The 15,289-nt window shown below is 32.2% G+C and overlaps 1 protein-coding gene across 1 annotated transcript in view; it reads right to left on the reverse strand.

Moving 5' to 3' along the window:
• The window catches only part of LOC118194736 (neprilysin-2-like), a 66,069-nt gene that overhangs the window by 34,816 nt on the left and 15,964 nt on the right, over positions 1–15,289 (reverse strand). The window contains exons 5-8 of the mRNA XM_035365968.2: positions 11,858–12,069; positions 6,611–6,790; positions 3,355–3,441; positions 986–1,110 (exon numbers count right to left, since the gene is read on the reverse strand). Of these exons, the coding sequence (XP_035221859.2) occupies positions 986–1,110; positions 3,355–3,441; positions 6,611–6,790; positions 11,858–12,069 (604 nt within the window). The remainder of the gene's footprint in view (positions 1–985; positions 1,111–3,354; positions 3,442–6,610; positions 6,791–11,857; positions 12,070–15,289) is intronic.

The raw sequence follows: 15,289 nt of genomic DNA on the forward strand, positions 1-15,289 counted from the left end.
TTCTTCTTTCTTTCTATTTGAAAAGGTTAAATGAATCGAAAAATCGACATAAATTTTGTGTCGTGAAAAAGAGGCCGAATTTCTTGATAACAAAATTCAGAAGTATGAAGCAATATAAATATAGTCATAAAGAAATATGGGGTCCTTTAAAAATTAAAAATTGTTCAATATTAAATAAATATTTTCTGTATTTCTCACCCTTTATTTCTAAAACATTATTAAAGATATAGAAAATTATAAGAGATAATAATCATCAAATTTTAACTACATCGTATAGTAAAAAGGCAAATTTCATTTAAGGAAACCTGTTCAAATCATCATAATGCTTTGATTTTGTATGGTTGATCCATATAATAGAAACAACATTGCAGTGGGATCTCCTTTACTAAAAATTACTTATTACGGTAGATGCCATACGTGTAACCAAAGGCTTAACATAAGTTGTGTACCAAATATTTCAGAGCAGCTCAGACAGAACTCTTCTAGATTAAATTTTACTGCAATAGAATAACAAAGTAGGTGTTATATCCTCATCTCTATTTTGAGACAGTCGAGGAAATATATTTCCCAACAGCATTTTCAAATGTAATAATGCAATGTCAAATTAAATCCTAGGAAAGAATTCCTTTTTTAAATATATTTGAAAAAAAATAACATATGAGGAATATGTTTCTTTGTTGGCAATTGTAATATTTACTGGTATCAGTGCAGTCTTAGTAATGGAATGAAATTATTATATTACTCTATTATAAAATTTTGTAAGATTTTTTACTTTGTTCTGAATATACTTTGATGAATAATTTCAAGTATTCTAGTATCTTGCTTTCAATAATTAAAACAAAGATTTTGATTTTTTTTGTTAGCCTAATCGGAAACATGTTTATTTTGTTTTCCTATCTATTTTTCTTCTCTTTTTGTTTCTTATATTTATAAAAAACCATTTTAAAATCTTTGTGCATATAAGAATTTAATCACTTTTGCTTACCTTTTGTCTGTTTGCGTTATCAAATCGGCGAATTTCCTGATGAAATTAGGAACAGCAACCACCAATGTTTCATTTTCAAAAATTTGATCTTTTAACAAACCGTTAAAATACTTCAGCCAATTAATCTGTCAGAAAATAAAGAAGATAAACCTCAGATCTCTTGTGGTATGCAAGAAAGTTTTAAAATTTAATCATAACCAAGATGAACCAAGATGAAATTTAGGAGAAGCTGAATTTCGCAGACATGTATTTATTCAAATTCAGTATAATAAGTTTAATAGAATTGCATATTCATCTATATTCTTTAAACCTCTTCTTTATATACTTTCTTCTGATAAATTTTTTCCTGCTCATATATATAAATATATATTAATTACAGTATCACAAAAGATTTTTTAAAATTATCTCAATACCATTTCAGGCAAATGCTGCTGAACATTAATCAATTATCAAATTTCCCCCAAAATATGTAAAATTCAGATTATATTCAATAAACCAGCAGAAATACAGAGAAAGGAAATACAAAAATAGCATAAACATTAGAGGCAGAGCAATTCGAATACAATTAAATTTGATCTACTGCATTAGCTGATGGACAGTTCTAAATCATTTAATTTTAACAGTTCACGTGAAATTTCCGAGCCCCTCCTCTACGCAGCTGTTTCACAAATGTGATGAAAATAGTAAGTGATAGTGAAGAATAAATTATTATGTCAATGATTTGTTCATAGTATCATTAGGTTAATGATTTGTTCATAGTATCATTATGTTACTGATTTGTAAAGCAGCAGAAGTTTCGGGTTAACTGTTAAAATTAAATAATAATTTAGAATGGTTCATCAGCTAATTATGGATTAACAGAGACGTAGTGGTTATCCAAGGGAAGATGGGCTCAATTAAGTCTAATCTAGCTTCTCTTGATAACGTTGAATCGGATTTTAATTGCATTCCTATGCCTACATTTTTTTTGTTATCTTTGTATTTCTACTGGTTTAATGAATTTTAGTAAACTTTTACATACTTATGGGGGAATTTGAAATATGAATTTTATTGGTTTTTAATTTCCTTCATTTCTTCCATGTCTGTGTATTTGGTTCTAAATATCTTTCTTTTTCTATTTGTCACACACACACACATATATATATTCGCACCCCTGTTTTTAATAATAAATTCATTCTTCATCTTCATTTGTAAAGAACTCTCTAAGATGATTAAATGTCATTTTCATTTATTCTCTGGATTTCATGAATGCATTCTGCCACAGTAGTACTAGACGATTACTAAAATAGACGTATGAAGCCTAAAAAATAACAGATATTACGTAACATGATTATCAGTTATTTTATTATCAAGAGTTGTTATCAAAAACATATGTATGTGTTTAAAAATTTAAGATAACTAAGAGTTCATCTATTATGATTAATCTGAGTAATTAAACTTCAATAAAATGGCGATATAAAATCAGGTAATGGCGATTAATTTGTAGTGAATTCTGATTTAAACATTTTTATATCGCAAAGTCCATCATTTTTATGTAGAGCTTATGTTTAGTAAATGTAAAATTAATTTGACATTAATTTACTTTTTCTTTCTTTGATTAGGTAACAGTCAAAAACCTAATCCAGAGAACTTAATATATTGAACGTTTTAGTATTCCTAGCAAACTCAATTAAATTTAGATTCTTTTCCCACTCCTTCAGTTTAATACCCCTTGAAATACTGAACATTTTTCCAAGCTAGTAGGAGTCAGTGAATGATGTAAACGAGGTGTTTTCTGCTGATTACAGTGTTGGAGTGCTCTACTGAGTGAAAGTGAGGATATTGATTAAAATTAGAATGACACGGAGTTTGCTGATTAACCTTATCCTCCACGGATAATTGTGGTCAAATGTGCCGACCGAAAGTGCTGACTATTTTGACCTAAGCGATACCCATTGATCATACTTGCAAATGACCGCAACAGGCACGTCTAATTGCCACAAGCTTTATGGCCACAGGCTTTATGGATTGAATTTATGGGTACTTTAGTTTAGAACCAATTCGAATTTCAGCCATGATCACAGTTCAAACTTGTGTTAAGGCCATCCACACGGCGCTGTTCAATACAAAGAAATAGGACCAGTGGCGGAAGTGATTGATTCGACCACTCTTGTATCGATTCTGGCTTGACTTAACATTGCTAATTACCTGCTACCGTATGAGCATGGGCATGACCCCTTCCCAACAATATTGCGCTTGTTTTATTTACAATCTGTCTATTTTAGTATATCCCCATGCAAATTCCCTTGCGTAAATGCTTTATACATTCAGCATGCAATGAGTTGCAGTATATGAAAATACACTTAGGAAAAATAAATAAATAACTTTACCTGTGGAAACTTTTCGTTAAGCTCCTTAACAGTGTACTTGTTGTATAGACTTGTAAAGTTACGTCTTTCCTCTAGCGGTAAAGAGAACTGTGGAAAAGTCTTTATTGAGTTTAAAATAGAAAAAGGCATCAAATAGATTGTTTGAATAAATGCACCAAATTGATTTAAGTATGAAATATTTTCTCAATATGAAAAGTACAGTAAGTTAGAGTAAAATACATAAAATCGTTTTAAATTGCTATTGCATTCCTTTTTTAAGAATATTTTATTAAAGAAGTTTTCATTAATAAATTTCATTTCAAAATAAAATAACTCTAAAAGTAATAATAAGGTCAGGTTTTCGTCCCATACCGGAAATATACTACAAGTGGTAGCTGAGTTTAAACTGAGGATATCACGTTTGTTGCCATTAGCCTGATAGTAATGAGGCTAGCACCAAAGACGGCAAGAACATTGCTGCAAAATTCTAGTTTGCGTTTGAGAGATGCGCAGTACCTAAATGGTAATAATTTTGCAGAATTTGTGCGAAAACAGTAAGACGAAAGCGATGTTATGAAATTTAAATAGATTTCTTTATACTTTTTTAACCAAGTAATTTTAAACTTTGTACTGTGGTGCTCATTTCTATAATATATGTTTTCCCCAAAACATGCTAGTTTAGTTATAGTAAAGAAAATAGTGGAAAAGATTGTAAAAAACGAATACTAAATGTAACTAATAATTTCGTTAGCAGCTTCATTTAGAGCCAAGTATTGCCTTCGCTCATATGTTGCCGTTATGTTTGGCTAAAATGAAAATTCTCATTCGTAGAACTAGCAAGCGTTAACGTTTGAATTTTTGGTGATTATTTTGAAGTTGGAATAGTTCTGACGTAAAAATCCATTTTAAAATGATGTTAGTATTCATGCCAATTTAGAGTGCGATATGGAAAGAAAATCTACGGAGTTCTTCCAAATTTCTGTATGATTCGCTGTCATATGCAACATTAAAATCGCAGTAAAATTTTTAATTAATAATCCGCTTAGTTGCGATTAGTGATAATTAGTTACTAGAAATAACTCGTAATTTTAAACTTAAATACCAGACTATAAATTGAAGTTACAGCAATTTTTCATAACAATTAATTTAAACTGAAAGTCTATAACTACATCAATATACACGGTGTACCCGTACAGCGTTGATAAACTTTCAGAAGAGATAGAGTTCACCTAGACGATGGAAAATCACGTAGCAATGCATGGTAAGAAACGCTTTCCTGACGGGGTAGTGGCGACACAAAAGTCAAGAGAGAAAGGACACGAACGGGGGGGGGGGAGAAATCATATTTATTATTCATAGTGCAGCAAAAACAAAGAAAAAACAACATAAAGAGACAACGATCGTCACCAAAGAAGGTGTGTTCGAAATTCGAAATTAAGCCCCGGACCATGATGCAGTAACTGTGCTTCATACATCTTCCAATCGTGATGCAGATCTTCCATGCCCGAAGAAGTGAGCTCTGCATCACGGGGTCGTAATTTCGAACCTTTTCCTTAATGGCGATCGTTGTTTGTTTTTGTTTTTATTTGCTGGTTTCTGCTGTACTAAACATAATTAAACACGTTTTGTTTCACTGTTTGTGTCCTTCCGTTTTTGAGTTTTGTGCCGTCACTACCGCGCCAGGAAAGCGTTTCCAACCATGCAATTGCTATGTGATTTTCCATCGTCTAGGTGTACTCTATCTCTCCTGAAAGTTTGTCACCGCTGTACAATGGATGCGGGGCGTACTGTGGAATTGCACTATGTACCATAATAGGCAAACCTTAGACCTTTTGTAAAGCTTCAGTCTATGCAAATTCTTATAAAACTTGCTATTACCCCCCTTTTTTTCTCTCAAAGAGTTAGTATGGGAAGGCATTACCAGTTGACCTATGGTACATCGCTGGTGTCCCCCATATTTTTACCTTTACCTGTACTGATACACCACTTTACGATCTCTATAAAGTCTATCAAAAATCTTAATGAAGTATATATAGTCTACCATGAAGTATATAAAGCTCTACTCATGAGTACGAACTTTAGATTGACTCATCGCTATGAACTTTATGAATACGAACTTCAACCACAATGAATTTTCTTGTGATCATTATTATGAACTTCTGAAATATATGATCTTATACTTATGAAACTTACTTTTGAAATTATACTCATGAACTATGAACTTATGAACTCATGAATTTTACTATTTTTATAAACTATATTTGAAATTAGGAAAAACGTCAAAATTAATAATATAGTTAAATTATCTATACATATATACATTATATGGTTATTACTTTACTTATACTATGTTTATGTTATATTATTTATACTATATGTTTATTACTTTACTATAAGATTTTATAGGTGTATTGAAACCAGGAAAATTATTGTCAAAATTCTCATGTAAATTTAACACACCATACTATTGTATATATGTATATGTATTTCATTGTTTTTAGCTGTAAAACTGTATGTATGCCATTGTATAACTATATGTATCTCATTGTACGATAATATCAAAATTTTCAATAAATTACCACTAGAGACAGCTGGCTGTAGGGCCCATGCATTAGATACTGGGTCTCTACGGTTGGTGCAAGTCGCCTGGGTGTGCCCCCATTACCATCTGGGGAACTCCCTAAACAATAATGGACGTGGGGCAATACCAGTTACCCATAATGGTAAAGGCATGGGACCCACGTCTTCCGTCACCTGTCACATGTACTGATACACCATGTATTAACGAATAATAATATAAAAATATTTAAGTAAGTTCCGCGCAATTATGTTGCTCTTAGCTAAAATTCTCAGTATATATTTTCAGCAAGACAAGAATATTTGCTTAATATCTGTGCAAACTGAAAACAACAAGAAACATTGAAGAAAAAGTGCTTGTAAAGAGTTATTAATTATTCATTTTAAACTTTTGTTCTGTTATTAGTTAGAGTTTTACTTTAAACATTCTTCCATACTTAATTCAATAGAAAAAGTTTTAAAATATTTAAAAATACATATTATATAAAATTTTCCATTCCACTTAATTCATAATTGTATCCCCAAACTTCAATTAGATGCCTAAAATTTGTATTTACAATAAACATTGCAATTCCCTTTCGAAATATACGTGAAAATGAAATAATTGCTTTTTATGTAACGAGCAATAAAAAAAGTAAAATTAAATAAAACTTTACTCATAAAAATACGTGGATTCATAGTAAAAAGAAAAGTGTCTTACATTGGCAAGCATTGTTTCGAAATTGAGCACTTCCCGGAGCTCGTTTTCTGAGGTACTTTCATCTGCACCCAACTGCTTAGCTGCTTTTACCATCAGTTGAAAATAAGCAGCTGTTAAGGAATCATTTAATCCCGCGAGGAAATTCTTACGATCTGGCATTCCTAATGATGGCTGATCCAACTTTAGAAAGAAATTAAAAAATAAATAAATAAGAAACTGTGTGAGGTGTATAACAGAAACAAAATACGTGTTAGAACAAATGTTTTTCATGGGAAAGTATCATTTCTGTTATTATACAAAAAGTGCTTTGACTGGGACATTTATTTTACTTATTTTCAAATGTTAGACGTTTTAATTTAAGATCGTATGTATCAGATATAACAGCGCTTCAAGCACATACTAGAATGAAATTAAAGGAAATCGATAGAAATTCGTTTAACTTCAGTTACAGCAGGAGTTTTATGAATGTTCCCGATAACAGTACGAAAGAAATTTTGCGAACTTGAATCTTTGCAAAAACAGAATTATTGTATATCTCTAAAATTCAATTTTTAACTTAAATAAATTAAAAGTAAGGAAAAACAGTCAAATATGGATAAAAAAGAGAAATACTTCGAAACAAATATTAAATAAAAGTGTGTGGTTTCTCTCACAGGCAAAAAAACTGGTAAAGGTAATTCCCGTTGTCAGTAATTCTTAAAATACAAAATTTTATCGCAGTCTGGCGTAAAATTTCAATAAAACAACGCTGGTTTTAAGACGATCGCTCTTCTTCAAAAGTTATATTTTTGACTTAAATTTATATTTTGCATTGGCGTATTTCTTTTCCAGTTTGAATCTTAAATTTGTGTTGGAAATTTCATTGTTCCTAACCACGGAGGTAAGAAGGGAAGTTCTTAACTCCAATTTCGTATATCCGTGCTCCTGATTCCTACTTCATACTCTGGGAAATATTCTATGAGTCATAAATCTTGCAACCGTTAGTGACTCAAGTATCCTTCTTCGAAACTAGATTTGGAGAGGAGTAGACCAGTTCATTTTCTGTTCCTCTTCAATATTGAAGTAGGGAGAAAAGAGTAACTCTAGAGATAGAAGTGCATTAACATTTATTATGAGAAATTAATTACTGAATGCTCTTCGAAAATGTGTTACATGTTGTAAAATATATTTCGATTTTATAACAGTTATTTTAATTTTTAAGTCACTTTCCTATAAATACGTGTTTCCACTTACAACTCTATATCAAAATGAGTTTTTAGTCTTGCGTTGAATGTAAATGAGTTAGAAGTAGTATTTAAGAAAGGTTCAATATGTAGAGACATTAGGTACTTTTTGAAGCAGGAGGTGATGAAAAATGAGCAACGCCCTCGCCAGGAATCCAACCACGGATCCCTGGAATACGCGCCCGGCCTGCAGACCCCTATACTACGAAGGCAGGCTAAGAAGGCGGGAGAAATACCTTATGCATTTATTCCGTGAGAGAAGGCTAGGAATCATGAGTAGTGAGAGTTTGCCTTCGGGCTAAATCTCTCTTGAAGTTGTTACGCTCAGCCTTTTATTACGTAATTTTTCATATTAGCAGACTAGTTTAAATTAAGGGGCAAACTATGTTAGATAATTGTCTTAGCTTCGGCTAAGTCTCTAAGTTAGTTCTAAATTAGTTCTTATTTCTTATTCTGAGTTTAAGCCCAAGTGGGGACTTGTAAGCCCGAGAAAGGGACCAATTGTTCATCTTATTTTGAGTGAAATAAAGGGCAGTTAACCCTTCTTGAGTCTACGATTTTAGTTATTTAAACTCAGCGAAACGTCGCGTAACAGTTCACTAGGTTTCTGTACCTTTACTTCAGCCTAAAAGAGGGAGAAATCCTACAATGTGAATCCAAAAGAGCATTTCTGAGAGTCTGAGAAATTATCCTGACACACATGCGATGCTGTGCTCCCATTTGCTGTTTTCCGGAAGAAACCATGGTATTTCTGCTTTTATATTTCTTTTTATTAAATGTTAGTAGAATAGATCTCTCATCTGTCTCTATATAAAATTTCTAACCAGAATCTTTGCCCAAATAACATCATTATTTACCCTTAAAGTCTCAAAATAGTGGGAACTATGACGTTTCCTACGTGGTAAATGCTATATTTTCTTGCGGTCATCTCTCTCAGCCCTACGGTCGTAAACTTCTGCATAGAAGGGTCGCTTTTTCACTCATTATATATGAAAATTTCTGCCAGTTTTGAATGTATCCGGTTTCGGGTTAGATGTACATTGGAAGAAGAGGAATCAAGCTACAAAGTGAGAGAGCTATTTTTTAATTACAATCAAGAAAATTCTATTTTTTCATGACATTTTGAGAAATTTTCAAATTTTTGGGCTAAATCCATAACGCTAGAAGGGTTTTAAACGAAGCATAATTAATGAGTGCTCTAGCTTAGAGATTTCTTTTGTGTACCCTCAAAATGCAATGCGCATAGGAAATATCATTATGCAGAATTTTGAATACGCAACTTTAAGAACATTGTGTTTAAAAACTGTTTTCATTCTTTTGTTCCTATTCATTGTTAAAATAATGAAATAACCCTACAAGTAAGAATAGAATACATTTACCTTGCCTGAAATGGAATTTATTACCCTTTCTCAGAATATAACTGATGCTATACTTAGTTCGTTGATTATTCCTGACTGTGTTTAGCTTCTGCTCTTCAGAACAATCTTAAAAATGTTTAATCACTTTATTCATGGCATTATTAGCAAACTATCTCTTTTGATGAGACAAGCGTTCAACAAGTGTGAACACTTTTTAATCACATTCTTCTATGATTTATTCGACTAAGACATTTCTGCTCTAGCAAAACCCACCAGTATAAAATTAATTTGATAGTTTTTCTAGTTATTCTTCAGGTTTTTAATTGGATTACAATTCGTTTCGTAGCAAGTGCGTTTTTCTTGATATGAAAAAGGTGTTAAGTTTTTGCTTTGATTTTGCCTTTTGTTCATTTATGTTGAGCAAAACCATCTCGAAATGAGTAAGATAATAGTTTCTTAATTCAAAGTGTTGTCTTTCGAACTTCCAGGCGAGATCAACATGGATTGTTGGTGTTCAGAAACTGCCACTGTATGGCAGTTGACTTGAAAGAAATCTTGAAGTTTAAAAATCAAAAGCGTAATTTTTTTCTTAATAAGTCCCGAGTTGCTGAATCAATCTATCCGAACCCCATGATGCGAAAAGATTTGGAATAAAGTCCTTTGACTCTTCAGAAAAGAAATGCATAATATTCTCCATTCTTCGTAAGGTTTTTCTGTTACTAAGCAAGTTTAGCTTTTCCTGCTTTATACGTTGTTTTTTTTCATGACATGCTTGTCGGCAAGCAGTTAAGTAGGTATTTACCATAGTCCACAATGAAATGGAAGACATAAATATCACTTTTTCGACAGCAATGTTCTTTAAATGATTTTGGAATGTTCCGGCAATATTAAAAAATGAGTGACATATGCACTCAGAAATTCAATGAAAGATTTAGGAATGGGGAAAGATACCATTTGAAACATGCTGATAGTATTTAAATTTATTGTCACATCTCAGTCTGAAAATAAATCACTTTTACTTTCAAATGGAAATTCAGTACCTTAATAATTTGATACAGATACCAAAAGTCGGGTATTTTGTTAAAGTATTCATACGTCATTTTTCTCTAATAATTTATCAGGACGTACCAAGGCTGATAATAGAATCAAAGATAAAAAAGGGGGGAAATTTATTTTTAATACCATCGACAAAAATTATTGTTTTCATCAATATCAACGACGTGCGGTTTCACTCATTGTCAACTACTAATGCCAGACATGATGATCCCTGAATTTTTCAATGTGGATTGTTTAAAGCGGAAGTACATAAATATGGTTTTATCTTTCTTCATTCTGCTTCTCTGCTAAGTAGTGGATAATTTCTAAATTTTGGCAAAAGTAAAATGATTCGTTCAATTTTTTATTCTTTTGCAGCAGTCTGCATGCGTACGCACAGTGTGCTTAAGACATACTTAGATAATTTATGACAATATAATACTATAGGTAGTTTGCTATGGTTCAAAATTATTTTTGGTATGGTACTATCAAAATTTGTGTGCATCTGTTTGTTTGTTTGTGACATTATCTCCTCCGGAACGGCAGGGAGTTGAATTTTCATAGAAGTAGCCCTGGATTTCAAAAATTCGTGGGAAGCCATTTCGTCTGTTTTCATCTTCGTACAACTTTAGAACAGGTAGACAGTAATTAAAAATTCTGAAAACACTAATCGAAAAGTGTTGCTACTGCCCGCTTTCAAATCGTAGAGATTGTTAATCAAAAATTTGTAAGTTTTATAAAATATGAAATAAAAATAACACTGTCAAACATTAAACATGTTATTATTATATAATATCACATTCTGACGTTGAAGAAAGCAAACGATTGCATGTGACATCACTGTTTGTCGAAAACTGTTCGTTAATGTCTTTAAATGTTTTAAATAAATAGGTGCTGTTGGCGCATTTTTGTTTCAGGTAAGTATAATTCATATGATATATTATAGCCACGTTAATTCTTTTATTAATATTGAAAAATTGTTGTTATATTACATTAAATTGAAATCATGACATCATATGTATTAACCTGAATGTCAAAAGTTTTTGTTTCCTGGTTCGACAAAAAAGAAATTATTTAAGAATTGATTATTGCTTGAATAAAATAATTTATTTCACACTGAAATGTTTTCATACATTTCAGGGGTACACAGAATTTAAAAATTTTGCTTTGGCTGCAGCCCATTAGCATTATCATAAATTGTGTTAGTCTCTAGGTAGGGAAAGATGGATTTTTTTCTTCATAATCTGTGATTACGTGTGGGAAAGAAAGTTATCATTATCCCAAACAACGCAACTTCTGTATGGAAGCATAGATACAGATAAACAGAAATATATTCACAAATTTCTGAAACCTTGTTACTGGAAGCTTATCGAATTACTGTTATTGAATTTTAAGAAACTTTGTTATTAGAAGCCGACAGCTGGAATGGTTGTGCAATAAAAGCATATTTTTTTAATTTAAAAATTACAATTAGCTACTTTATTTCATGTATAATTAAAAGATTTTTTAAGATTTCATTAATAAATGCTCCCCTAAAGTACGTTTCTGTAGATAAGATGCAAAATTAAAATGAGATTTTGATTTAACGATACTTTTTCAAATGTAGTGGTATTAAATTCGTAATCACTCACCCCAATGATATGAACCGTGTTATTCCGCATATCCCCAGCAACATCCAAACTCATAAGGGTCTTGTGGCTGAATCCTTTCCTGCGTAAGTTAATAAGAGTATCAAGCCAATCGAAGGAAGCAGAATTCCAGTTTTCTCCTTCTAAAACTGGCCAACCACCGAGATCTCTTAGGGCATTCTTCAGAGGTTTGCTACTTGCATTATTTATGCGTTCTATTAGTTGAAAAATTTAAATGAGCACAGATATAATAAAATATGCCATTCTTCATATACGTTTAATACAATAAAATTAATTAAATTTTCAGATGACATATTTTCGTGTTTATTCATTTTCCTCTTTTGTGTGATTTATTCTTTCTCAAAGAAGGTTAATTGTTAGGGTATTAAAAGTTTAAAAACATAATTTCACAAAAGGATAACCTTACAAACGTAAATAAAAATGTATCTGAACGCTCTGTCGCAAATCCCTTTTATAAATGAAATAATATAATTGAATTTATAAGTGCAAGCAAAAATATTAGTAGGAAACTTTAGGTCAATAATTTCAAGTGGATACAATGACAGATTATTTTTCAGAATAGCATTAAGTGTAAATATTCTGACTCACTTTTGGGTTTAAAATATTCTTTATCGTATAAGGTATATTTTAATTTTATAACAGTTATTTTAAATTTGAAACCTTTCCTTTCAATTCTTGTTTCCACTTACAACTCCGTACCAGAATGAATTTTCAGAATGGCGTTGAATGCAAATGAGTTAGAAGTATTTAAGGAAGGTTCAACTAACTTCAATAGAGAGTGCTGGGAATCTTTAGTGGTGCATGTTTGCCTACTGACTAAGTCACTCTTGAATCTGTTATGCTAGGCCGTATTATACGTGCCTATTAATATTCACCGTTTAGTTTAATTTAAGGGGCAACTGCGATAGATAATTGCGTCTAGTTTTGGATAAGTATCGTTTAATTAGTTGTAGTTTAGTTTCCTATTTCTTATTCTGAGTTAAAGCTCTAGTAGAGGCCTTTTTATAAGCTCAAGTAGGGGCCGAGTGTTATTCTTATTTGAGCGAATAAAAGAGTAATTTAACCCTTCTCGAGTCTACGTCTTAGTTGTTCTGAACTCAGCTATAAGTCGCTACGTAGTTACTAAGTTCCTCGACGTTTCTTCATAGGCAAAGTGCGAAGAACCCTACAATGGGATAGCGGCAGGATACCTGCACAAAAAAGGGTGGTCTACTTTTCCAGAGTTTTCAAAATAACGCAATCAATGCAAGATTTCATCGGCGAAACTTAATATTATTGGAAAGAATCAGGCGATACTTGATGTTATTGGCAATTATCACGTTATAGTATCTCTTTATAAATAGTACCTACGAAGTTATGCTTATTATCTAAATTGAGTCCTTTCATACCATTTAGATAAAGATATTCTTCACCTAAGATCTTATGATTCAATATGTTTTCCTTTCCAGCTTATATTCTAAAGTAAAATAGTTATGATTCTGATTATATATTCTTATTCTCTTCCTGAAACAGAAAACTATCCCTTTTGATAGCTGTGTAATACGTGGTTTATGATATAAATTTCAATAATATCTTATTTTAGAGCATATGGCATCATTCTCTTTGCTCTCTTACATTCAAAACAAACATTATTATGGAATTGCTTGCGTTTCAAGCATTTTGCACTGAATCCAGAAGTAATCCATAGTTCTTGCTTCTGCTTTTCACTAATGTTGTACTCTTTCTTTATGCTCCTAATTTTACCTCCATGGTAAATGGCTAAAAAGTCACTGCGATATATCTGCACAAACGCAGAAGAAAAAATTATCACCTGCAATTATTAGTTCCACGGAACAAAACAATATATACATAATAAGAAGTACAATCAGCTGCATTCATTTAATGATTACAATTAAGCAGCTTCTTATAAAAATAAATGAAATCTCAAAGAAAAAAATTTTGAAGTTAATGGTTTTTAAAATTGGTGTATCTGATCGTACAATCGTTAAAATTCAAACAGTTCGTTAAAATTAATTCCGTGATCTGAAAGTGTGTAGGATAAGTAAATGAACTTTAATAATCTTCCGAACTTTGGGTTAGCTGCAATGTGACTTTCCACATTTTCCGTGCTTTCCATAACAAATAACACAGTGTCGAGACATGAGGTTACTTTTAAGAAGGAAACATGAAAAATGAGCAATGTTCTCTTTTATGAGTCGAACCTCGGACCTCTCGAATATGCGCCGAGTGTGCTGACCATTACAACACGAAGGCATGCTAAGAAGGCGAGGGAAATATCTTAAAACAGAACTTCTGACGAACCCACTTGCTCCAATAATTCTGAAATTTAAACTCTATGAGGTTTCTGATTAAGAGGACAGTATTCAAGAAGGTTAATTGGTGCGATTTCATCAGTTAACAAAATCATTGCCTTTTTTGTCTACCACAAAAAAGCTTTAAAGCATAAAAACATGGCGAACAGTATTCATAATTATAATATTATAAGTAAAATTAGATATTTGGTAAAACGGAAAATTGCCACGAAATTTCAAATCTTTGTAGAGTCATTGGGTTATATCGATGCAGGAACATGAAAAATATGCGATGTCCTCATCGGAATTCCAACTCCATGCCTCCCGAATCCGCGTCAAGCTTGCTTCCAGTTATACCACGAGGGCATGCGGATAGGAGAAAGTAAATATACTTGAACTGTCAAAAGTCAAATGGGGAGTCGCAAATATTTGTGGTGTCGAATTATCAGCCACCGTCTTTCAGTTCGGTTTAGTACTTTAGTAGTTTTAGCTACCGCCACTGCCACTCGTAGAGTCATTTTTTTAAAGAATTTTTTTTAAATCAGAAAACTGAAGAAATCCGCAGTGCCCTCGCCGGAATTCAAACTCCGTATCTTCCAAATACGCTTCGAGCTTGCTTCCAGTTACACCACAAAAGTGCGCTGAAAGTAGAGGGAGAGTGTACCTTATATAGGGGTTCTCAACAGGTGGTACGCAAGAGAAAAATGTGGTACGTAACGAAGCAAAGCATTTTTAACTATTGAATTCAAAAATTAAAAACCCAACATTCTGACTGAGTTTTTTCTCTAACACTCGTAAGTTTATGCGATCTGAGCTTTGTTCAAGAGAAGTGGTGGAATTAGTATTTTGTAGCGGTGGTGCTAAAGTTTTTCAGTTTTTGCTTAGATGGTACGCGTTAGGCAAAAGGTAGAACCTCTGCATGAAGCAGTATTTCTAAGTTTCGGAAAATTTTCCAATTCTAAAACGGTCTTCAAAGGCATCGTTCAAGGTAGTTAAGGTGAGTGGGATTCATATGACAACATTATATGACCATAACTGTCGATGTCTTTCAATCATATACTCAAATATTGAACGTAGAACTTCGCCTTAGTGATCAATCCCCCAAAATGGGCTTTAATGCCAC

The sequence above is a fragment of the Stegodyphus dumicola genome, chromosome 5 (genome assembly GCF_044657685.1).
Source record: "Stegodyphus dumicola isolate Sdum_Otavi_A_Nest chromosome 5, ASM4465768v1".
NCBI classification, from domain to species: domain Eukaryota; kingdom Metazoa; phylum Arthropoda; class Arachnida; order Araneae; family Eresidae; genus Stegodyphus; species Stegodyphus dumicola.